Source organism: Vigna angularis, chromosome 6 (assembly GCF_016808095.1).
Source record: "Vigna angularis cultivar LongXiaoDou No.4 chromosome 6, ASM1680809v1, whole genome shotgun sequence".
Taxonomy (NCBI): Eukaryota; Viridiplantae; Streptophyta; class Magnoliopsida; order Fabales; family Fabaceae; genus Vigna; species Vigna angularis.
Genome location: NC_068975.1, coordinates 36100817 through 36124688, shown reverse-complemented (window position 1 = coordinate 36124688; position 23872 = coordinate 36100817). Strand labels below are relative to the sequence as shown.

Below are 23872 nucleotides of genomic sequence, written 5' to 3'. Positions count from 1 at the left end.
TCTGCTCCTATTTTTTTCCAAAGTAATACTTTTTCCACCATTCGAACAGTAAGAAAGTTCACAATCCGAAGAAATCTTTATAAACTTATTTGTTTTTAGTTTGATTATGTGATGATATCCTGTGTATACTTGGGTTAGAAAGTTTGGTCAAAACCATTGACATACTTCTATATGAATCCCCTAACTCCAAACAATGAACAGAGAAACAGACACTTAGTTCACGCAATAAATTAAGTTTTATTCTTTCCACACAGCATTTCCACTTACCATCACAAATTAAATCAAACTTTCCATGACTTCAAATCTGATAAAGCATCCCAATGGCAACAATACTTAACTAACTTTTTAGTTTGACAACTCAAATCTTGATATGAGGATGCCGTCATTGTCTGCATACAACCATTCTCCTTCCCGAATAAATGTTCCCCCAACGTAAACAGGGACATTCTTTTCCCCAGTGCCTTTTTTGTTGGATTTGAGTGGATTAGAAGCCAAGGCTCTGACGCCAATGCCACATGCATTGATCTCATCCACATCTCTAACGCATCCATTCACCACAATTCCAGCCCACCCATGGCTATGTGCTATCTGTGCCAAATTCCCTCCCAGCAAAGCACACCTCAAGCTTCCCCCTCCATCAACGACCAATACTCTTCCTCCCCCTTTGGTCTCAAGAAGTTCCCTCACCAACACGTTGTCCTCAAACACCTTCACAGTTACAATGGGGCCAGAGAACGACGTGACCTGACCATAAACCTTGAACACCGGATGTAGCACCCTCAAATCACCATTTGCTACATGTGTTGTATTTGCATCAGTTAGATCAGCAGTAGGTACAGTAGTCATGTTAGGAACTCCTCCTGCACCAACATAGACCTTTACTTTCTGACAAAAATTGAATTCAATCGAGCTTAATGTGGATTTCTCCATGATCAAAACACCAACTACGTAGAAAAGTTAACTGCTGCAAAATGTTGGCAGAACACCATGACAACAATGAAGGCCATATTCTATATTACCTTCTCATTCTTCCACTTACGCTCAAAAACATCCTTTAACTAATATTTCTCCATTTTCTTAAAATGAAATTTCATCCTTAAAATGTTATTGCAACTGAGCCCATTAATTTACTTCAACAGTTCTATTTTTCAACCTCTCACACCAAGAATAAAACGTAATAACTAAAGAAAATGAGGACAAATAAAAAATTAAATTAAAAAAATAAATGCTGAATGATCTACATTTTAACCTCATATGCAACAAATTCAATTTCACAAACCAAAAAACGATGACATAAAAATTTGGGAAAGACATACATGTTAGTGCCTGTCATGGAGGCAGTAGACTATAAGATCTCCAGGCTTCAGACGGATAAATTGGAATTTTACAGTCATAAAGGGAGTTTTTGAAAAGAAAAAAGAAGTATTTTTACAAACCCGATTGGAAAGTACAGTTGATTTGAAGATGTGGTAACTAAGAAGGGATGAAATGATGGAAGAAAACTGCAGTTGAAAGCAATAAAGAAGCGTGTAAAGTGATATGAGTATGGGGTAGTAAGGTTACGAAAGGAAAGAAGTGAGAGGAGGAAAAGCTTACCGAGATAGAAAGAATGAATTGGTGAAGTGAAGAGGAGAAGAGTGATAAATCGGGTGAGAAGAAAAGTCCAAAGTCTCTATCTTGCTGTTGGTGGCGCCTCTGCTGAGAAAGAAACGTTGGGGTTTGAATGACTTGCGTGGAAAATTCGTACGACAAACTAATCAAAGAAGCTCATAGCCACAACTTTTAGCGCTCCCGGGAAGCCTCTGCGAAATGAGACCACCCATTGCATGATGACACAACCACCTCTCATTTCTTTATTTTTTTATTCATTGATCTTCCTGTAAATAAATACTCTTATCTATTTAGTTTTTGGTTTTCTATTTCTTTACTTCCTTATATTCATCGTCATTTATTTTGTTATCTAAAATATTATACCTTTCACATCCTTCATTATTTAATCACCCATATATTCTTCTTTCCATCTATTCGACAAACCAATTATTTATTTCCATTTTTCATCTTTAAAAAAGTATAGAGGCTTGTCGTGTCTCTTTTCTCTAAATGAATACCAATATAATATAATATATATATATATATATATATATATATATATATATATATATATATATATATATACGTATATTCATGTGTGTATGTATTAAAAAAACGAAACTTGTGCAGAATTAAAAAGAAAAACTGAAATCTTTGTTTAATTTGAAAAATGTTAGGAGTGTTAGTGTGATTTATTTTATAAGTTAATATGTATTCAGAAACACTTGGGGTTAGGAGACAAAATTTATTCCTGCCTCGGTTATTATTTATTAGTCCCTCTCATCTAATTTTGGCTTCATTTAAGAAAAAAAATATGTAGATATTTCTCCAGTTTTTCAAATAGGTTTGTCTTTCTCTATGTTTCTATTTTAAATTTTCAGAACATATTTAATATATTAATCCAATTTTATTATTATTTTTTATAATTCTTTTTACATTCTTATTTAATATTTATATGATTGATTTTTTTATTGATAAACTAAAGACATTTTTAAAAAAATGATTTAATTAATATTTGATATAATAAATAGACAATTACACAAACGTGAGTTTTAATGAGAATGGAGATGAGACACAAAATTTTATTATCCCTTTAATATAATACATGATGAGAAGGAAGAAGAATTTTTACTTAGAAGATGAAGATGGCATCAAATTCATCTTAGTCTTGTTTCCTTAGTTATATATAAACAAAGACACTTAAGAAGTAGGTATTAAATTTACAACTAATTTTGAATAAACTAATTAATCTACCCTGAAAATTATAACAAAATTTGTATTATATACATTTTTCTTCTAAACTTAGCAAAGAATATATTTAGCTTGTGTTTGGACTGAAGGATGAATTTGAGAGAAAAGTTCCATGAATATTTTCAAAGCCTAACATTTCTATCCATCTTTTTTTACTCTTATTAAATCTGATTTTATGAGTTCGGTTGTAAATGCTGCGCTTTTACTTTAGCATGGAAAAGAGATATGCTGTTTTATTAAGTAAAATCAGAGAAATTTACTTTTCTCTCACTCTCAAATTATGCATTTCCTTTACTTTGTTGTGCATTTGCAGTGATATTATTAATCATACAATTGTTTATGCATCCGTTGAAAATCAAGCAATTTGTGTAATCAGTGAAACACACAAAAAAATGAAATAAAATAAATGTACACTTGGTAGAAAACTAGGTATAATCGCTTTTGGTTTGGTAACAAAAGATGATCAAGTGCGTCTTACGCTTTGGCTGACGTTTTCTTTCATCTTTTCTTCCTCCCTTCTGGTGGCTGTTGCAGAAACGTAATAGGGAACAGTGAACAATCCATGGATGAAACACATGATGCCTCCTATGGATAGAAACCGGCGGCTGAACATCGCACAAGATTTTCTTGATCTTGAGTTTGCTAATGTGCCTATGATCAGCATCGACATCCCAACAGCTACCACAATCCTGCAAAGTTATCTCTCAAAATATGTGAATTCTATAACAAAAAGGGATTTGATTTAGGGATATTAAAAGTAAAAGACTTACCAAGAGAAAATGAGAAAAGCCACTGCTAATTGCCTGTTTGCCGAAGCTAATCGATATTGTTGTTTGGACGAAACACAGATGCAGCCACCAAGCAAGTGAGCAATTACATGGGCAAGTGCCAAGAGAGTGGCAGCTGCCAAACCTAGCTTGAAAGCATGATAGCTTGGGTACCTACACTCAAATATCCACACCTTCATGTGCTTCTCCTGTTCATTCATTCCAAAAGGATCAGAGAGTCGTGTTAAACCCTTCAGTGTTCTCAACATTTATGAAGCAGAAGAGTCTTTCTAATTATAGTACCTTGTTTTGAGCTATTTCTGCCTCAATTCCAAGTATGCCAGCAACAACATCCAAGACCATGACAAGTATGCAGATAAGGAAGCCATAGTTTTTGGTCATGATTCCCTAATACAGTAGAAGCTTTAGAGAAGAGGATGAAGTAGGGCTGTGCATATTTTATGGCACTACACTATTTATACATACATGAGATCATACATTAAATTGTTCAAGTTTAACCAGTAGTTTTAAGTTGAAGTTCTAAATATGCAATTGCATTAAATAATCAGAGGAAATTCGTTATATATAGAGAGCTTACCTGATTTAAACATAATTGTCATTAGTGAATGATACATGTCTGCCAAAAAAACTATGTAATATTAAGTGTAATCGTGATTCGTGAGATGAAAGCTGCCAATTTTTCATTACAATTTACTTTATTCTTCGTTTAATTGTTTTTCCCTTTCTATGATTCTTTCCATCGGGGGCAAGGAAAGCAGCCAACAAGTATTCCAAACGAACTTCTCTACTTTTACTTCAAAACTAGGTTTTTTTAATTTCCTTCCTTATGATATCTTCTTCCTGTGACAATAGTTTTGGTAAAAGGTAATTAATGCAACTAAACTCTGAAAAAGATTGTTCAACTTAAACATGAAAGTAATGTGATTTATAGGTCTTTCATGTCTGGGAAAAGGCCTGATTTTGAAACAAGTTTTGCCTAAAAAAAGATCAAAACAATTGATTTCAAATCATCTTTGAATGCACTGTGTTGGAGCTGTCTCAATGTCTTGATTAGCAAACCACAAACTCTTTTTTTCTTATAATTCCGGATATCACTTACATTATGCTCTAGACTAGACTTACAAGAGAAGATCATTTTTAAAAATATTTATGTATCAATTATTTATTTAATGTATTAAAAGTAAAAAGATTCTTTACTTCCTCCCTAAAAGAAAATTTTCCCGGTCGTGATTTTATCCACATCTACTTCAAGCAAATAACATTTTCTTCTAATAACATTTTCTTAAGTTCACATTTTTCATCCGTTTTAGTCCATTTTTTTAGTTCACATATAGTGGACGTAACTTATTTTTGTGTAGGATCTTTCCCTTTCATTTAGCTTTTCAAATGGGAGGTAAAAGGTTAAACATTCAAGAGAAATGAAAAATCTAAATTCAGAAACCTTGCAAGGATGAATAAGGGTTCTTGAAGTTACTATAATATTATATAATGTTAAAAAATCTTCATGTCCGCTTTTTAATTTTGTTTTATTTTATTTTTTTAATTATTATTGTTTTTTTAATTTTAAGAAATCTTTGTTATCTTTTATTCATATATTTTATTTAATAGTTTATTTTTAGGAATTCATTGTTAGTGAATGGTTATTTTTTTTTTTGAAAAGTTTAATAAATGTAATATTTTCTGATTTAATGAAGTAAGTTTTCGTTATTTTTCTTCAATATTTTTTGTCTGTTATGTTCATGTTTGTTCTCTATTAAAGGAATTCAGTTTTTTTTATAAATTACCAACATATACTAACAATATTACAAAGAATAATTTGGATTTTCAAAGCTAGAAATCATTGAATACTGATGAAACCAAAGACAATCTAGAATATGGACATCTCCAAGAGCTCCTGTGATTGCTTATAAATTTATAATAATTGAAAGACTAAATTAACCAGTCCTAATCATTGTAACACAAATAATTAATTAAAGAAGAAAATGTCCCAAGAATTCAACCTGTTTGCGTGAAGCTGATCATGTACAGATTACTGACTTTTGAGATAAAACTGTTGATAAATTTCTTAAGAGTTCTGAAAGCACCATATGAAGTTGTTTATTTTATTATATGACGTCGTCACCTGCTTATATTTTCTTGTTGATAAATTCAATTCCACGAGCAATATTTTATTTGAAATAAAAAATGATTGGATGGTGGTGATCCCTGTTAGTGCTTCCTCGTCCGTTGATTGTTCAAAGATCGGATAACCTTAAATGATATAAATTTGTCAGAGATTGCTTGAATCATGAATAATAAATGGAGATTCTCAAGTTATTATAAGGCTTCAAAATCAAACTACCATGTTTATGGCAATTCAATTACTGAAATCGTTATAATGCGTGTTGAGTTGCACATGAAATATTTCTGTGTTAAAGGTCTACTGAAAAGGAAAAAACAGCTTGCATATGAAGGAACTGTGTAGTTGAGGGACAAGATTCCTTGATTGTTTTCTTTCCTTTGGAATTGGAATGGTTATTGGTACGTGGAAATATTCTACACATTTCTTCTCCCAAAGCCTTTTGAGTGTCGATCCTTTTAAGAGCATAACGAAAAAAGAGACAGAATGTTTGAGGCTTGGCTTTCTCTCAAGAAGACCCTTCAGTGCAAGCCACACCCAAATCATGTTCATGATCCAAACACTATTAGGCAGCAAAAAGGTAATCAGAGAACAAAGTTGGGCAATCTTGAGAATTCAAATACCAAAGATTTCATCCATGGAAGCAACAGGCACTCTAAAAATCCCCTGAGTTTTAAAGGAGACATTGAGATCACTGGTCCTATAATCGACGAAATCACTCTTGATAGCTCAAACCATGAAACTAGTCGACGTTTTCCTTGTCCTCAAAGCAATAGCAGCAATAAAACTTCTCGCAGAACACGAAGGTCAGATACATATTCGAGGATAGCATATCCTCTAGATCAGAATGAAGCAAATGTGTTCTCCAATACAAGGACTTTGGTTCGGATGGATTCTGATGTCTTTTCATCATTGACATGTGATAAATGTGGCGAGAAATTAAAAAACCCTGTTGCTGTAGAAGCACACAATATCTCCGATCATTCAGGTAACAACAGACTAATATTTCCTAATTGAATTGAAGGATCAAGAGTTTATGGGGCTTCTTCTTTCACAGTCTTGTGTTTTTGTTTTATTCATGTTATGGTTCAGTTAGTTGCCATAAAGTTCTTTCTTTCCCACGGAAAAGAAAAAGCCTTAACTCAATATATTTAACAAACGATTCGAGCAAACTAAACGTCATTAATCTATGGTTTCAAGGAAATAACGAAAGAAAGAACTTCTGTATTTATTATTTATGGAGAGGAAATGTTTGTATACAAATATACTTTGTTTTTGCAGTGATTGAACTTGAGGAAGATTCCTCGAGACAGATCATAGAAACAATATGTGGAACAAGCTCGGTTTACTCTGAAAGCATGTTGGGTGAGATTGACTGCATCTTAAAGGTTGTGAATATACCAAAAACCTTTGCTTGCTTTGAAGAGTATAGAGAAAAGGTGAAGGAAAAGGCTGACAGACAAAAGAAAAAACACCCTCGTTGTGTGGCTGATGGAAACGAACTTTTAAGGTTCCACGGCACAACAATTGCATGCTCTCTGGGCATAAACAGCTGTTATAGGCTGTGCACTTTAGACTATTGTGGTATATGTCAAATTCTGAGACATGGGTTTTCGACCAACAAGGAATTCAAAGGTGCATTGGGGGTTTACACAACTTCCACGAGTGGGAAAGCCTTTGAATCCATTTCCATAATGACATCCCATGAGAGACCATTTTCGAGAAAGTCCATCATAGTGTGCAGAGTAATAGCTGGGAGAATTTGTAGCCCTCTTGAAGGAATTGAAGAAAGGGGTGATTCATTGGCAGAAAAGATAAATGGGCATTCAGATGTTGAGGAACTGTATGTGTTAAATCCCAGAGCCCTTCTTCCTTGCTTTGTAGTAATCTACAAACAGCAAACAGCCAAGTTTAGAAGGGTCGGCCCAAGCTTAAGGATAGGTAGCTTTTAACAATAACAAGAAGTTTTACCTGTTTCACTAGTCATTCTTCTGAGATATAAAACAACCTCTGTCAGGGTCAGGGTAGTCATTCTTCACACATATTTTATTTATACCTTTCATATTTATTTCCTCCTTTTGTATATAATAAATCAACATAAATATAGAAAAAATACTAATAGTATTTAAACGTAATTAATATCATTTAATTCCTTAATCGTATGATCATACTATTATAATATAAAATATTATTTTTACAGATAAATTAATTAAAAAAAAAACTCGTATAACTTAGTTCGCATGACTTTATTTATTATTATAATTACATATATATAATTATATAATATGAGATTACTTTATTAAAAAAATAACAGGTATTAACAAAATATTTTTTTATCAGTTAATATTGAGATTTTTTTATTGGAAAACGTGTAATCTACACCTAATTGACATTACTTTTGTTATTGTTTTTTTTATAAATATAAAAATTCATTTTTGTTATCACTATTCTATTTTTCAGTGGGTTATTTAATAATGGTTATTGGTGTCAAATAATATTTTTGCATTCACTTTTACTTTTGATTAATGATTGTGAAAAAAAATGCGTGTCAAAAGTGATAATTACATTTGCAGGATATTCTGTTATGGTGTTAACATTTTAAAAGGATTTACTCGAAAATAAGGAACATCGTTAAACATATACAATTTTTTAATAAAACATTTATTTCAAAGAACATGATCAATTAAAAGGTTTTACAGAAAAAAAACACACTTTCAATATATTTGCACTATAATCAATTATATTGAAAATATTTTAAAATAATTATATTTTATAACAACAATAGTAAACAAATAATAAATTTAAATATTTTATTTCTCTCTTAATTATCACCCAATTTAAACAATTTACTTGAATTTTCTCTTTTTCACCTCTCATATTTTTCATGAAACCATCCCCCAGAAAGCACGGGTGCCAAATTCTGTACCAAGGGGTCCCTTCACATACGAGGTGGTCGGTGTTATCTGTTACGAAAAATGGTGTGTAGGTTTTTTGGGTCCATTATAGAATTGAAAGGCCCACAGTGAGAGTTGAATGGGAGGCAGTATACGGATGAAAATGGGCTCGGGAGGGGTGAGTGAGTGGGCTCAAAGCGATGGATATTCCATTGCGTGTTAGGTATTGAAGCCCATCGATTCAATTAATGAGATGGAGCTCCCGGTATCTTTGTTTTGTTGACCATGACTCGAGAGTAGTTACGTTGTAAAGGACGGTGCCCTAAAAAGCGTTCCCAAGTTAATACATGTATCAATGTCTTTCAACAAAAAAATCGGCAACTGGACCTAGTTTCAACCTAGCAAACAAAAAATAAAAAAGCCATGGTTTGTGTGACTTTTTGATAATCAAAAGGACAAAATAGAAAATAATTAGAAAAAGAAAATAGAGATTAGTAGGATAAGAAGAGTGTGAGTTGTATACGCGTATTGTTATGGAGTTGTTGTATATATAAGAAGAGGAAATGGCGTGCGATTGACACATTATTTTGCAAATTGTGCGGCAAGTGTCTTATCTGATCTCCTCTCTTCTCTCAAATCGAAGGCACCTCTTCTAAGGTGAAGGGGAAGGGTATGTATGTCTATTGTTCTGTCTTTTTCTTTTACAATATCGTTAGATCTGAGCTTTCTTTCATCTTTCGCTATATCAATTTATTCCTCAGATTGCGTACTATCATTAATTCTTGTTACTTCGCGATTCGACTAATCTGTCTGTTGATTGCTACTCTTGTTGATTGAAACTTAACCCTTTCAGATTCACCACCTCCCTCATGTCACTCTTTCTTTTGAATCTGCTTCGGTTTTCTTACGATTGGATCTATTTGGGACTCACTTAACTATCATGCAACCCTATCAATGATGCCTTCTTGAAATTGACAATTATACTCTGATTTCTTTGCTGCCGAGTAGATGTCACCCTTACAGATATTTTTGTATTAGTTTAGTGCTGTCAGAATTGGGAAAGAAGAAAGATCTACGTTTCTTTTAGTTGTAAAGTAGACTTGCATCGTGAAATAGGAGGAAAGGGGCTCGTCTTGCTTTTTTGTCTCTGGGAGTTTTGCTGTTTTTGTCGAGGGTTGCTATTCTCTTTCCGTTTCATCTGTAGTCCGAGTGAAATCATGAGTTTGCCTTTGTTTGTGAGGTTATCTAGTGTTGAGGGTTTTAAATCGCGAGTATAGCCATTGTTTGTTGCGATCTTGGATATTGTTGAAAATTGGCGATGGCCAAAATTTGCGATGCTCTTGCAGATAGTACAAGAACCTTAGATGCTGTAGCCAGAGCCATACTTGCGGACTGTTATTTAAAACCTAGGTAGCTTTGCCTTTGGCATCTTTGAATTTGCACTCGTGGCTTGATTTGGTGAGGGCACTGTGTTATGGCACTTGTTCCTTTTTTAAGGATTATTAGGCGAGTGTCTAAATTTTGTTTGAGGGAAGGCCAAAGACAAATTTACGAAGGCTTTCCTAGTAGATTCTGAACTGATATTTGACGATGATTTCATGAAGTTCTCTTCCAGTCTCGTTGTAACTGTTCACATTAAAAACCCATCGAATATTTTCTAGAAGCCAAAAAATAGTTAGTATGTCTACGTGTTTGTGTAGAACAGGGAAACCAAAAAACACACTGGGAAGGATGGGATCAAAAAACACACTAGGAAGGATGGGATTTGGATTGCTTTACTAATGTCATTTTTTAATCCTTATATTACATGGCACTTACATAAGAGTAAAAATTTTACTGGTATTTTTGCATGACGTGCAGCTTCAGGGGTTTGGAAAAGGTTGATATTGAAGCCATGGTTCTTGACTCCATACTATCTTCTCCTCGACTGAAGTCTCCCTCTTTCAGGAGACAGTTTACAAAGGATGAACTGGGTAGTTGGTCCACACTTGTGCAGAGGCATCGCTTCCTCTTATCTGCTCTTGTTCTGCTAACTCTTCTCTGTACTGTTTATCTTTACTTTGCTGTCACTTTGGGGGCCAGCGGCACCTGTTCTGGGTTGACTGGAGCTCAGAAAGCTTCTTGCCATATGGAACTTGTTAAGGATTCTGTGGCCAAGGGTAAACTGAAAATTCTTTGATATTTCAAAATATAATTATAATGGAATATTTTTTTCTTGACTTTTTCCCGAGTATAGGTGACATGAAATCCGATTACGGTCTCCGGCTGAAGTATTGTGACTGTGATATGTATACATACTATTTATCTTGGTATTTGTGAGTCAAAATGTAGAATACATGTAGAAAGCAATTTCTTAGATATATTATATGTTGATTTTAGTATTTGCTTTATTGACATAAATTTTAGGGCATCGTGGTTGGTAAATGAAGTTTGAGACTGCATATGCATGAATTATGGCTGGCTGGAAGCCTCATATTTGTTATATTACTGAATTTATATTAAATTTTGTAAATCGTATTTGTTTATCATTACCGCCGAAACTGCATTTGTTTTAACTTACATAGAGCCATTGCCAAAAAAAGAGTAAAGGTTCAGAATATTATTATTAACATTATAAAAAAAATGTGTGGGTTTGAACAACTGCTGAAAATGTTTTAATAATTAATTAGTTTTGTTTGGGTAAATTTGCCGAAACAAAAATTTAATTTTTCTAACAAGGGTTTCTGAAGTATGCAAGCTAAAAGATACAAATTACAAATTTTTAGATTTATTAAAGCAGGTTTTGTTACCTAAGAAAATGTTATTCTAATTGAATTGAAGTCTCAAACAAATTAAAATTTACTTATCAAGTCTTTTTTATTTTCTTAAAATAAAGGGGAAATATTGAAATTTCAGTTATCGATACATAATTATTCTATCTGAAAATTATTCACAATACATTACTATATCCAAAGAGTGGCATCAGAGCTAAAATAAAAATTTGCAACAGTTTATACGAGGTTTTGAATCTTGAGGCTGAAAGAAAATATAAAAGAAAAATATATCTCGACATCACTATTCATTAAATACATATATTATATAATTACATTTTCAATAAAATATTAAATTTGATAAAATGTTATTTTATATGCTGGGAATGAATCACCACTGAATATAAAACTAGAGGGGAAGTTAAGAACCACACTGGTGAGGTGCATCCTTAGGTAAACACTATCAAAGTAACACATTACAGACTGTTATGATATCGTGATGGAAACATGGTTCCATGTGTTTGTCCAAATAATGATTTTTCTTTAGTGTGCAATTGAAATCTATTTATGGTAAAAAATAAAAAATATAAAAAGAATAAGTAAAAAGTAGGGGTTGTAGTTAGTAGCGAGTGTAGGCCGACAAGAGCGGTGGGTGGTGTGATTAACAGGAAAGTGATGGATGGATCATTAAATACGAGGTGATGTTGTTGTGGAAATGAGTGAGAATAATTTAGCCACCTATTAATCAAATTAAACACATCACAACACTCCCATCATCATCACTACGTGCCCACGCTCTTATGTTCCAACAAAAGAAATTACACTGAATTATCTGTATAAACCTTTTTGCTTTAGACCACAAAAAAGAAAATACAAAGAGAAAAAAAGAAGCTTGAGAATAAAATAGATAAATAAAAGAAAAAAACATTACAAATTTATATATATTATGTAGAGCGGTTCTTGATTTTTGGTCACCACTCGAACTCTATCAGGGAAGTATTATAAAGGATATTAACTATCATCTCTTTTCTAAGATTCAATTCTCCCACTCAAACATAATTCTTGTTGTATTCAAAACAACTTTTTTCTTTCTATTTTATTTTCAACATTCAAATTTTTAAAAAGGTTTATCATTTTTACTCTAAGCTTTATCTAAAATATGAAGAACTTAAGTAATTTTCTAATAAAGGAAGCCCATTGACGTTGTCGAAGGCATCACATGGTATTTCTGAAATCTATGTTTTGGTATATTATTCTGATCCTAGAAACATGAGGCATACACATGATTACCCGTATGCTGATGGAGTTCGTTGCTTTCTTCGTAGTTCATATTAATTAGTAAAAACGAGTGATGTGTATAATATAAGATCCATTTGAGAATTTGAAATGATCAATATATATATTGAAGATGACGTATAACATGTCATAAAATAGAATAAATTCGTGTTTCGATTCATATTTTTAAGCAAGATGCAGAGTACTACTCCTTGTATTTGTTATGGTACGACAAATCATGCATGGATTGATTGAGAATAAAAAAAATTAATAGCAAGTAATCCCTATCAATGGCGTGAGTTGGTATTCACGTCCTAGTACTAGGTGTTGAAAATGATGATACCCCAGATGGGATAGACAACGAAATTAAGTAATTTAAGGCACAAGTTAGGTTATTATTATTATTATTATTATTATTATTATTATTATTATTATTATTATTATTATTATTATTATTATTATTATTATTATTTATGATGAAATTTAAAAACAGTGAACCAGGTCAATAGATTTGTGAATTAGTTGGTCAAAGGAAGTTACAACCCCAAAAATTGGTGGCATGAGTAACGGAAAAAGGAAAGTGCCACGTTAACCATACATTGTTCACTTTGAATTCTGGCTCACTTTAATTACCATTATATGTTCTTTGTCTCTGTGTCATGTGTTTCTAGAATTGCTTCCAAACATGTCTCCATTTTTAATTCGGTGGACAAACACAACTTGTGAAACCTCTTTTCTTTTAATAAAATCTCTCCTTTGCTATTATACTATTATTTTAATTATTACGCTGTTTGCACTATTTTTTTAGTTTTAATAAATTAATTAATCAAACCTTTACCTATCTTTTGTGTTGACTTCTATTATTTTCGCCCAGTGTTATCAACTTCTCTGCCTAATGTTACCAATATTTTCCTTTATTTACTTTTGCAGAAAACACCAACATGCTCGCTTCCTTTGTTGACTATGATCAGAAAAAACAACCTTTTAACCTTTTCTGTTCACATAATCCGTCGCTGGTTTTTTTGTTACTAATGATTCTTTTTGTTCCACGAGCTTCCCTATTATGATTGGTGTTTTGTCATTTACAGACACGCCACCCAAACTTCCTAATCCTTAGATGCATCTTTGGCATGCATACTCATTAATGCTGGAACAATGGAGTGTGATCTTGGATCTTGAAGTGAATACCATAATGGAGATAAAGCTTTCATAATCAGCAAGGTGAAACTCTTTATTTTATTCTATATTTTTGAGTGAAATGGTTGGTGACTAACTAGCATGCGCATGGTCTTTACTCCCAACAGCATGAGAAATAGACACTTAACATTTAATTGCAGCTTAAAGTGTGGCAGGCATGTGGACCTGCTTGCTTCACCCTTCCTGTCATCATGCTCTGCACGAACTGCATCATCACCTATGTCTTTCCCTTCTTACAAACATCACCCCCATCATATTTTTTCTTAAAATATCTTCTGCAGTTTTTCTTTTATCATCATCACATGTATTATTTTGTGGGTATTTTGCTCTTCCCTGTTACGAGACAGAATGTCACACGAAGTGAAAAATAAAGAAAAATTATCAGTGTTAGTTAAGTATTTTAAAAATAGATTTTAAAGTATGATTGTTCCTATGGAATCCATCCATCCATGCGAAATAATAACAATTTAAAATGTACAAGTGATTAAAGCTTACATTTAAGTCTATTTCTTAATATAGTATCAAATTAAAACTTATTTTATCGAGATTTGTGTAAACATTGGTTCTGTCCGGAACACAATTGGACCACTCAGTTTAGTATATAACTGAGTATAAAACTTATTTTAAAAATCGGTAGACGAGAATTGAAGTGGACCAAAGTCCTCCTCCTAAGAGTTTCTTTGTTAAAATTACAAGGTATCTTTTTTTCCTTATACTATCAAATATAGCAGAACATAAACATGTTCTCTGAAAAAATGTTATTTTGTTTATTTTCCTGAAAATTGTATGCCTTATTTTGTGACTTTCATACACTGCACACTGTTTTACTTTCTTTGGTAAAGAAATGAAATAGTTTTCAATACTTCTGCTTCTGCTTTGCAGAATATTCTTTCACCTTTCTCCCGTGAATTTAGCAACTTTTTTGGTTACTCTTGGTCATAAATGTGGGAGTGAAAGTTATATTTTGCGACTTTCCATGGGTACACATGCTTTTTAGCTCATAGCACGACTTTGCTACACTATAGCAGTATGGAGGTAACTCCATCTCCATCAACCATGTCCCTGCTGTGTTCTGCTGCTCATTTCATGGAGATGGAATGTGATGATGGTCCTGAAACACCCAACTTGAAGCCCCACATTGAAAAGTTTCTCGAAGGAATTCGTTTCTGGACTTGGTCTGAGCTCGTTGAAGCATTGAAACAGTGTCAAGACTTATTTTCTTTTAAAGGTTATTTGGCCATTCTGGACAGAATTATGGATCACTTGATAGAGAGACTGGCATCACCTGGCATTACCAGTCCAAATACATGTTCCTCCAACAGATCCAGCTTCCAGTTTTCTTGTGATACAAGCAGCAATAACAGCCTCAGAAATAACTGCTCTGGGGCCACATGGTGGTTTGAACATCTTCTGTTCTTGAAGATTGATTTGTTGGACAAGGTCACAAGGACAATGCTATCTTATGATTTTGATCATGGTGTGGTCTCTAGATTCCTGTTCTACTATCACAACTCAACTTGTCTTGGTGCTCTACAGGATGAGAAGACTGAGACTACCGAGGTTGTTATCGATCTTCTTTTGCTGCTAGATTTGAGATCAATTTCTTGCAAGGATTTGTTCAATCTAAATCGAATGGCTGTAGGTTTGAAAATGAGCACAAGTTTCATAGACAAGATAGAAAGTCTTATAGGTCCTCTTCTGGATCAAACAACAATTGATTATCTACTTCTTCCATCTCCACGTGGGAGGGGTCAAGCATATGATGTTGGTTTTGTCCTTAGACTCGTACACAAATTTTTCTTTGGACACAGTTCTGAGGTAGATTCAAATAGACTGAAGAGAGTTGCGAAAATGATGGATTTGTTCCTTGTGGAAGTTGCTCCAGATCCCCATCTCAAACCTTTTGAGTTTGAAGCATTGATTACCATGCTCCCAGATACTGCAAGGGAATCTCATGATCAATTATACCTAGCCATGGACATGTATCTCAAGGTAAACTACCACTTTGCATTGTTCTATGATTGCAAGACTGTGATACTTGAATGCAACTTTTCACTTTAGAAAGCTTGCGGCTTCTAATTGATTATTGCTGCAACTACTTTTATTTTTTTATCAATGTGTAGTGTTATATGAAGTTTTCTTTCAGTCATTGATATAGATTGATAGGTCCATGCAGGATTGAGTGACAAAGAAAAGATAAGTATCTGTTGTACACTGAACCACGAGAAGCTGTCAGCAGAACTTCTGAGAAATCTTACTCGAAACTTGGTGTTTCCTTCAGAGGCAAAACCCAGAGCTTACGTTACTAAACAAAGCAGAATGAAAACCTTGCTCCAGGAAAATGATCACTTGAAAAACTTTTTTGAATCCGTATTTCGTAAAAGCTTCAAGAACATAGAGGTGAGAGAGGATGTTGAAAAGAGAAGCTATGATGGGGAAGAGCTTAGAGGAGATTCAGAAGGAATGCAGAACGGGTCCCAGCTAAAGAGGTCAGGGACTCATATCATGAGCAATGCTATGTACCTGCCAAAACTCTGTTCATGATGTTTACTTTCACATTTGACCCTGAATTTTGTGTTCATCTCTGTGTACGTATTCTTCAAGTGTTAAAGGAGTAAAGTTATGCAAATCATGTACAGATGATATTCTATGTAACATTTTTCACATATGATTTTATACAAGAGAATATGTCAGTTGTTTGCTTTGTGCAGATACGAGGAATGATTGTTGTGTCAACCTACCTACAATACTCCTACTATCACTTCAGCATCATCACTTGTTTTGTTAACTAGATTCGAATTTGAAGTGATGACGTTGGTTTTTCTGTTCTCCCCATGACAGTAAATAGAGAATGGATAATTCCAGAGAATATTGTAAGTGACAGCATCAGCTGATTATGCGCCAAAGAGACTTACCATGTACTTATTAAAAATATAAGATTTTTCTTATACTTTTTTTAAGAGGAAAAAAAGAGAAGGAGAAGGTAAATAAGATTTTTTTAAATAAGAAAATAATGAAATATAGAGGAATTATATATAGAATTTGCGATGTTATGCAACCACGAAAAACTGGGTTGGTCGGATCAAGGATTTGTTTGGAGAGAATTTAGGCCAGAGTGATACTTTAATCCTTCCAATTATGGAATTAGGTAGCTTTTACATAGATATATTAAAATGGTAGGGCTAGTAAATAATTTATTTGTGAACCTTAAAAGGAAAAAAATATATTACGTGATAAAGTATTTCCTGAGTTTTTTTTTAATTCATTGGATCTCAAATTTAAGACAATTAAATTAGGGGTGTTGCTCCCTCCACCATCCTAAGTACTTCTGCACTTCCCCACTATTTTCTTTTATTCCAAAAATATTTTACATCTCCCCATTATTTTTTTTTGTTCCAAAAATATTCTACACCTCCCCACTATTTTCTTTTATTCCAAAAATACCCTACACCTCCCCACTATCCTCAACAATCTTTCTCTTTCTCTCTCTGCATTAATGAAACATTTATATGGCTTAGATTTAAGCTTGTGATATATTGCAAAATATAAAATTCAGAGGAAACTTCAATATTAGTGTTTCTATCACTTTCATTTTATAAACTTAAAAGTTAGATGCAAATACAAAATAATAAACATAATAATATTAATAGTAAATAATATATTATTATTATATACTAACTTTATAATGACAAAAGAACTAAATAAATTTCAAATCTTTAACAAATAACTTTTCTTTTATATTTTAAGTATTTAATAATATTTTTATATTATTTATCTAATAAATTAAATACTTTATTCAAGTTATTTGAGTCAAACATGTCGGTAAGTTAAAACATAATATAATGTTAAAAATTATAGATATTAAATGTAAAAAAAACACACACATATATAAACATTTTTCTAGAAATTTAGAACAAAATTTTACCATTTATTAAGTAATTTGAAGAAAAAATATATATATTGAACAGTGAAAATAAGATTGAATCAAACTTATTTAAAGGAAAGTGTAAATAAAATTTTGCAATATATCACAGGTTTAAATCTGAACCATGTGAATGCTCCATTAATGTGGAGAGAGAAATAAAAAGATTGTTGAATATAGTGGGGAGATGTAGGGTATTTTTGAAATAAAAGATAATAATGGAGAGGTGTAGAGTATTTTTGGAATAAAAAAAATAGTGAGAGGTGCAGGAGCACTTGGGGTGGTAGAGGGAGCAACACCCTTAAATTAGATTAGTTTATCCACTTAGTTGTTTGTTTATTTGGGCCCAAGAGTCATTCTCTTTTGAAGCTTTTACTTCCTATACCCTCATAATTTCTTTGTGTACCGCCAAATTTTCAAGTAAGTGATTTTCTTATTACATGTTTTTCAGGAACAAGTTTTTCAGAATTTAGGAAATAAATCTTTTGAAACAAATTTTCTCTCGAAATAAAATTTCTGGAATTTTAGAACAGGTTTTGCATAAAAGAATTTGCTGAATAAACTTTTTGGAACTTATATGATGTTTTTTAGAATGAAATAGACTTTCTGTAATACATAAAAAAGAGTTATAGAAAAAGCTTTTCAGAACTAGTTTTTTTTTTTCCTCATTTTCTTACTTCTTCTTTCTATAAGGCAGCGATGATTATGAAAAGGTAGCAACCGTGACAACGGTGATATGGTCCATTGATAAAAATATGTCTAAGTCTTTTCCTATTTTTGTGAGGTGCAGGAAGCAAAAGGGCCTTTTTGATCGTAGTTCGGTGCAACAAACATAAGCCCACTCTTTATGGGCCTTTACGAAACAATCACTTCACCCTTACAATAGGTATATATATATATATCAACTAATTTTAAAATTAAAATACTAATAGAGTTAAATTAAATATCGTATAGGAACTAAAAAATATTCCACATTTTTAGAAATGAAAACATTTAACGTTTTTATTTAACCTCATCAAATCATTCATTAACAAGATTGTACACTTCTTTTATTAAAAAATAAATTATGATCAATGAATAAATGATGTGATAAGCAATTCATGAAATCGACTTGTACGTAAAATGATCGAATGTCGTATTAACAAATTTGACAAAGAGTAACTAATGGAAAAAAAATATAGATTTAAGTATGAAAAAATAATACATATAATTTATTACGAACATTAAATAAAAAATATAGGCAATTACCTTATCTAAATATTTTTTTGTGAAAAAGTAATAATTAATAAAACTAGTAAAATAAATTTAATATTCATAATATACGGAAAAAAAATACTAAAATTAATTAGTTACTATTTTAATTTGGATTATCTCATATATTTTAGTTTAGAGCTGCCATACACTTATCAACTACTTTTTATTTGCTTGTAATGTGGGTAAACAACGTAAAATTAATTATGTGTAGAAAACTAGCTGAAAGAACTCATACGACCTTATAAACTATTTTCATTATATATAGAGAGAGAATATGACAGGAAGAGAATTAAATTTAATAAAATAATTAAGGTAAAAAAATAACTTAATGTCAAATTCTCACCAGCAGGTACTCACATGCTCGGTGTTAATTTTTTTATATATTATTTTAAGTCCTTATTTTTCTAATATTTAAAAATAAAAATGCAATTTTAATATTTTAAAAAAATGTTATGGTTATGGTTTTATAAAATGAAGCACAAAAAATTCAAACTACTTTGGGAGAGAAAAGTCGAGGCAATGTATATGGGAGGGAAAAACAAATTTGTGTGTCAACTTTTAAAATAGGATTATGTACGGTAGATTACCTGAATCATCGATCGTCCACTTATTAAGAGGAACGATCGTTTAGGTTAACTGAAACGATCGATTAATAACTTAGGCGATTGTTGATGATAGACAGCGTACGGTCGCTTTTAACCGATCGTCCACTTATTAAGAGGACCTTAACCGATCGTCCACTTACTGAGAGGAACGATCGGTTAAGGACATCCTAGGATTGGTCTCCGCCACCATTGACGTCAACCGTCGTAAGCGATCGTTATCTAACGATCGTCTATTGATTGAACTGAAGAGCGGTCGGTCCGACATCTTAATCCTGAGAGAGCGGTTGTTGGATGTATCCGGTTATAAAGCCGCAAATTACGGAGTCAACTGACCCAGTATCTAGTACGACTTAACGGTTATACTCTCCAGAACCAGATTCTCAACCAACCGGAATTTAAGATAAACGGTTCATTATTACTTGGATAAATATGCAAAATAAGAGAAAAAAAATGTACGCTTTTTTCCCTTGAGAGAGAAATTAAGAAAGAAAATAATATCTTCTTCTTCGAGTAAACTGAGAGCAGTGAAACTCATCCTTTTTCTGACTTGAGCGTCGGAGTGCCTTTGCAGGTATCCAATCCATCTTCTCTCAAAGAACTTTCTATAGGAAGGAGACGAGACGACCACAGTATTACAGGAAGGAGCGAAAGTGATTCATTGCGCACGTATCTCGGCCTACACAATTCTACTGAAACAAATTATAATATTTAATAGTTTTTTTTAATAACTTTTTCACAATTGTGTAAAATTATTTGTTATTATTTTATTGGTATGCATATTTAAAATGGAACAATCATAAATTATTATAAAAATATTGTCAAAAAAAATTATTAAAAAATATTTTTCTTCAAAATACGATAATCCTCAAGTGAGACAATGAGTAAAAGATACTCTAAATACTCCTTCAGTTTATGGGTTCATTTTTGTTATTGAATTTTTATATTTTTCCACTATCCTGTAAAATAAAAATGAACGTATAATTATCTTATTATATTATGAATTAAAAACGGTGGTTTCAAAACCTATTAAAAGATATAATTTAAAAAGTATTTGTGTATTTTAAAAGGAGTAAAATTTCTATTTAACTATCTAAATGTGTCACAAACATTACAACTGGACATAGCACTCAACAATTGTGCGCGGAGACAAAATTATGCAAATAAAGAAAGTAAAGTTGTCGACAAAAATTTATCATTCTGATACAATTATTCTTCGAAATGATTAGGCTTAAATAATTCTTTTTTGTCTTCATCTACTTTAATGTGAAACTTATTTTCTTTTAAAAGTTCAATATAATGTTTATTTTGATAAATAATGTTTAATTTAGTTTTTCTTTTCAATATTATTAATGGAAGATAAACAGTATATTACATGCTAATTTGTAAATTTTTATTTTCTTTTTTATTTTCTTTTAATTAAAAAATATCTACGTATTAAATAGACATTTTTGTCAGATATCAGTATTAATGTCACTTTTTAAATTAGTTTTTAGTATAAGTATTAGTTTTTTATATTTAATTTAGTTTTAATTTTATTTAATTTAGTTTCAAATTTTATTAATTTTTTAATTTAATCTCAACTTGTTCTTTTCTAAATTGACACTGCATTTAATTTTTACTAAAATTTATAATTTTATTAAATATTTTTTTTTCATTATTTTTATACCAACTCAAATTATATTATTGAAATATAATAATTGTATTTGTTTTTTTAATGTAAAAAATAAAGTTAGAATTGGTTTAAAAATAATGAATAATTTTTCTTCTAAATTAAAAAATGATAAAAAAATATTCTTTTAATTTTAAAATCAATGAAGAATTTTCTTTTAATTTTAAAAATAACGGAGTTTTTTCATTTAATTTTAAAAATAATAGAGAATTTTCTTTCTAAAATTTAAAATTAAAATTAAATTGGATAAAATTAACAAAAATTAACATTAAATTAAATAAAATTAACAAAAATGAAGACTAAATTTAATAAAATTAATCAAAATTTGAATTGAATACAATACATTTGATAAATTACATTTATACTGACTTGACATATAAGATTAATATTAATTTAACATATAATATTGTATATATAATTTTAATTTACATTAAAAAAATATAAAATTGAACATAATTTATTAAAATATAAACTACATTAAACATAAGGAAAAAAAATAAATTTCATATTAAATAAAATTGACGAAAATAAAAGAAAAAAATATTTAAGCCAAATTATTATGATAGACAAATTTGAAAAAGTTACAAGAATCAAACAACTTTATTGAAAAAATCAGGACTTCGATTATGTTTTTTGCTATTATTGAACCATCATCAGATAATGTTTCTTATTTTGGAGTTGAATGGGTGGCAGTAGTGAAAGTTCATACTGTTGGTGAGGGTCCAGAAATCCCTTCAATAGTTGTAAGAGTTTTTCATGATTGGTATACCCCACGTGTCATTACTTTTTCTTAAATATCATGCCCCTCATAAAACACCTATCATATACGTACAAGAAATGAAACAAACACGTTTTAGATTCCTTCTATTAAAAACGCTAAACTCTATCCTCAAATACCAAAAAGGTATATACCGATTCAAAGTTGAAAGCTATATATACCAAAAGTGATCAACTTGTTTTACTTCGCTGAAAACAATTACTAAACTAAAGTTATGAAGGTTTGAGTTTGGAGTCTACTTCATCAACCATTTGCATTTTTTAAACGTTTTTATTCATTTTCAACTTATAATTAAAAAATGTAAATATTGACATTAAAATGAATAAATTCATAATATAATCAAATGCCAATAATGTATATGAAAATAAATAAAATTAGATGTAACATCCCATTTACATTTTATATATATCATATTGAAAGCCATTTTTTTTAAATAATTAAATAACAACTTTTTTTAATAATAAGATATTAAATTATCATATTTAATTACATTTTTAATAAAAATGACAAAAATAATAATCATAGATCATGATAAGATAAAATCATCCTGTTTTACATAAAAATATTATTGTTATTTTGAAATTAAATATAAAAAAGTTAACTAATATATAAGAAAAAAGATCTACAAACAAATAATTTAAGGTTTTTAAAATAGTATGATAATATAATATATGAATTCAATTTTTTATTTACTATTATTTATGTTAAAATTGAGAAAAAAAAAATCAAAATTTCATGCAAGCAAGAAAAACACATAATTCTCTCTTTTCTAATTCTATTTTTGAGGTTCTAAATTTTTAGATAGGAACATATATAGCGATGAAAAGATAAATGAAAAAAAAAAAGAACAATATGATATAAACAAAATATTTTTAAGGTAATCCTTATGAAATCTGTAACTAGTTCATAGATTTTGATTTTAAATTAAAATTCATTTTTATCTAAAACTTTGATATTTTTAAAATTTTTAAATTTTAAACATTAATAAATATAATAATTTTAACCAATTAAATTTTATATGCCAAACACATTTAATTTAATAATAACATTTGAATTGTTTATTTTGTTTAATACATTTTCGTTTTAATTCTAATTGAAAAACATATTTGTTAGGTCAAACAAATTTTACTTAATTATATTAAAATGATTATATGATTCACTTTTAAAATTTATATATATTAAAATTTAGAATGGATTCCAATTTTATGTGAGAGTTAAAGTTAAAAATATATTTAACTTATTATTTTATTTATGTTCTGTCATGATTATGCGTGATAAACAGATCGTCCGAAATCATTATCAATTTCATGTTATCATTATTTCGATTCAAGGCACAATTGGAAACATTTATTTATAATAAATTTGAGGTTTTTTAATACATCTCCTTTACACTTATTGATTTATTGACTTTAGGTAGAGAGACTTCCCTTCTCAATAGATTGAATATCATCCTTAGTAGCATTAACACCTAGCTTCCTAACACCTATACTAAAATAAAGTTTCACAAGGTTAGATTTACGTCAGACCAATCAACAAAATTATTAAATGCCTTCTTTTTCATTTAATGTTGAGAGTAAAAAAATTATGGAAAGTGTTTTGGGTATAGGGTTGAAGTCCGCAATACAAATTGTCTTGAAGACCAGAAAGATTTTCTAGTTGTTTTTCATCTTCCAAGTGACGCTGTTCATTTTTCTTTCTCCTTATCCAAACCGTGTGGGTGGGTATCTGGCAAAGGTACTATGACGTTCAAGTTAATAATATAATTGAACGTTTGGCACAA

The 23872-nt window shown here is 30.8% G+C and overlaps 5 protein-coding genes across 8 annotated transcripts; 3 read left to right on the top strand and 2 right to left on the bottom strand.

The window, feature by feature from the left end:
- Nucleotides 1-217: 217 nt before the first annotated feature.
- LOC108343055 (putative 4-hydroxy-4-methyl-2-oxoglutarate aldolase 3) lies at nucleotides 218-1860 on the bottom strand. Of its 3 annotated transcripts, none has more exons than XM_017581097.2 (3): nucleotides 1597-1860; nucleotides 1317-1502; nucleotides 218-860 (listed from the first exon to the last, which is right to left on the bottom strand). In XM_017581097.2, the coding sequence occupies exon 3, from the start codon at nucleotides 844-846 to the stop codon at nucleotides 346-348; it is 501 nt and encodes a 166-aa protein (XP_017436586.1). In that variant the 5' UTR covers nucleotides 847-860; nucleotides 1317-1502; nucleotides 1597-1860; the 3' UTR covers nucleotides 218-345. The 3 variants fall into 3 exon arrangements, with proteins under 3 accessions (XP_017436586.1, XP_017436587.1, XP_017436583.1); XM_017581098.2 differs by having other exon boundaries at nucleotides 1437-1502; XM_017581094.2 differs by lacking the exon at nucleotides 1317-1502 and having other exon boundaries at nucleotides 1597-1859.
- Nucleotides 1861-3234: 1374 nt separating this feature from the next.
- LOC108342676 (protein DESIGUAL 2) lies at nucleotides 3235-4281 on the bottom strand. The gene is made up of 4 exons (XM_017580470.2): nucleotides 4207-4281; nucleotides 3912-4016; nucleotides 3612-3817; nucleotides 3235-3530 (listed from the first exon to the last, which is right to left on the bottom strand). The coding sequence occupies exons 2-4, from the start codon at nucleotides 4008-4010 to the stop codon at nucleotides 3305-3307; spliced, it is 531 nt and encodes a 176-aa protein (XP_017435959.1). The 5' UTR covers nucleotides 4011-4016; nucleotides 4207-4281; the 3' UTR covers nucleotides 3235-3304.
- Nucleotides 4282-5940: 1659 nt separating this feature from the next.
- On the top strand, nucleotides 5941-7840 carry LOC108341706 (uncharacterized). Its single transcript, XM_017579354.2, has 2 exons — nucleotides 5941-6736; nucleotides 7030-7840. Exons 1-2 carry the CDS (start codon nucleotides 6235-6237, stop codon nucleotides 7698-7700), a joined length of 1173 nt encoding a protein of 390 aa, XP_017434843.1. The 5' UTR covers nucleotides 5941-6234; the 3' UTR covers nucleotides 7701-7840.
- A 1311-nt stretch (nucleotides 7841-9151) lies between these two features.
- LOC108341039 (uncharacterized) lies at nucleotides 9152-11023 on the top strand. The gene is made up of 2 exons (XM_017578646.2): nucleotides 9152-9312; nucleotides 10503-11023. The coding sequence occupies exon 2, from the start codon at nucleotides 10537-10539 to the stop codon at nucleotides 10819-10821; it is 285 nt and encodes a 94-aa protein (XP_017434135.1). The 5' UTR covers nucleotides 9152-9312; nucleotides 10503-10536; the 3' UTR covers nucleotides 10822-11023.
- Nucleotides 11024-13675: 2652 nt separating this feature from the next.
- On the top strand, nucleotides 13676-16632 carry LOC108342652 (BTB/POZ domain-containing protein At3g22104). 2 transcript variants are annotated; one of them, XM_052878914.1, is made up of 3 exons: nucleotides 13676-13888; nucleotides 14747-15856; nucleotides 16031-16632. In XM_052878914.1, the coding sequence occupies exons 2-3, from the start codon at nucleotides 14894-14896 to the stop codon at nucleotides 16406-16408; spliced, it is 1341 nt and encodes a 446-aa protein (XP_052734874.1). In that variant the 5' UTR covers nucleotides 13676-13888; nucleotides 14747-14893; the 3' UTR covers nucleotides 16409-16632. The 2 variants fall into 2 exon arrangements, with proteins under 2 accessions (XP_052734874.1, XP_017435936.1); XM_017580447.2 differs by lacking the exon at nucleotides 13676-13888 and having other exon boundaries at nucleotides 14718-15856.
- Nucleotides 16633-23872: the final 7240 nt, after the last annotated feature.

What these genes read in the sequence shown, in the direction of transcription:
- LOC108343055 (XM_017581097.2), bottom strand. Translation starts at nt 846, where the DNA reads ATGACTACTGTACCTACTGCTGATCTAACTGATGCAAATACAACACAT.
- LOC108342676 (XM_017580470.2), bottom strand. Translation starts at nt 4,010, where the DNA reads ATGACCAAAAACTATGGCTTCCTTATCTGCATACTTGTCATGGTCTTG. An exon ending in CAGAAATAGCTCAAAACAAG is followed by an intron (nt 3,818 to 3,911) that starts GTACTATAATTA and finishes ATGAATGAACAG; the next exon opens with GAGAAGCACATGAAGGTGTG. An exon ending in GCTTTTCTCATTTTCTCTTG is followed by an intron (nt 3,531 to 3,611) that starts GTAAGTCTTTTA and finishes ATAACTTTGCAG; the next exon opens with GATTGTGGTAGCTGTTGGGA.
- LOC108341706 (XM_017579354.2), top strand. Translation starts at nt 6,235, where the DNA reads ATGTTTGAGGCTTGGCTTTCTCTCAAGAAGACCCTTCAGTGCAAGCCA. An exon ending in CAATATCTCCGATCATTCAG is followed by an intron (nt 6,737 to 7,029) that starts GTAACAACAGAC and finishes TTGTTTTTGCAG; the next exon opens with TGATTGAACTTGAGGAAGAT.
- LOC108341039 (XM_017578646.2), top strand. Translation starts at nt 10,537, where the DNA reads ATGGTTCTTGACTCCATACTATCTTCTCCTCGACTGAAGTCTCCCTCT.
- LOC108342652 (XM_052878914.1), top strand. Translation starts at nt 14,894, where the DNA reads ATGGAGGTAACTCCATCTCCATCAACCATGTCCCTGCTGTGTTCTGCT. An exon ending in CCATGGACATGTATCTCAAG is followed by an intron (nt 15,857 to 16,030) that starts GTAAACTACCAC and finishes ATAGATTGATAG; the next exon opens with GTCCATGCAGGATTGAGTGA.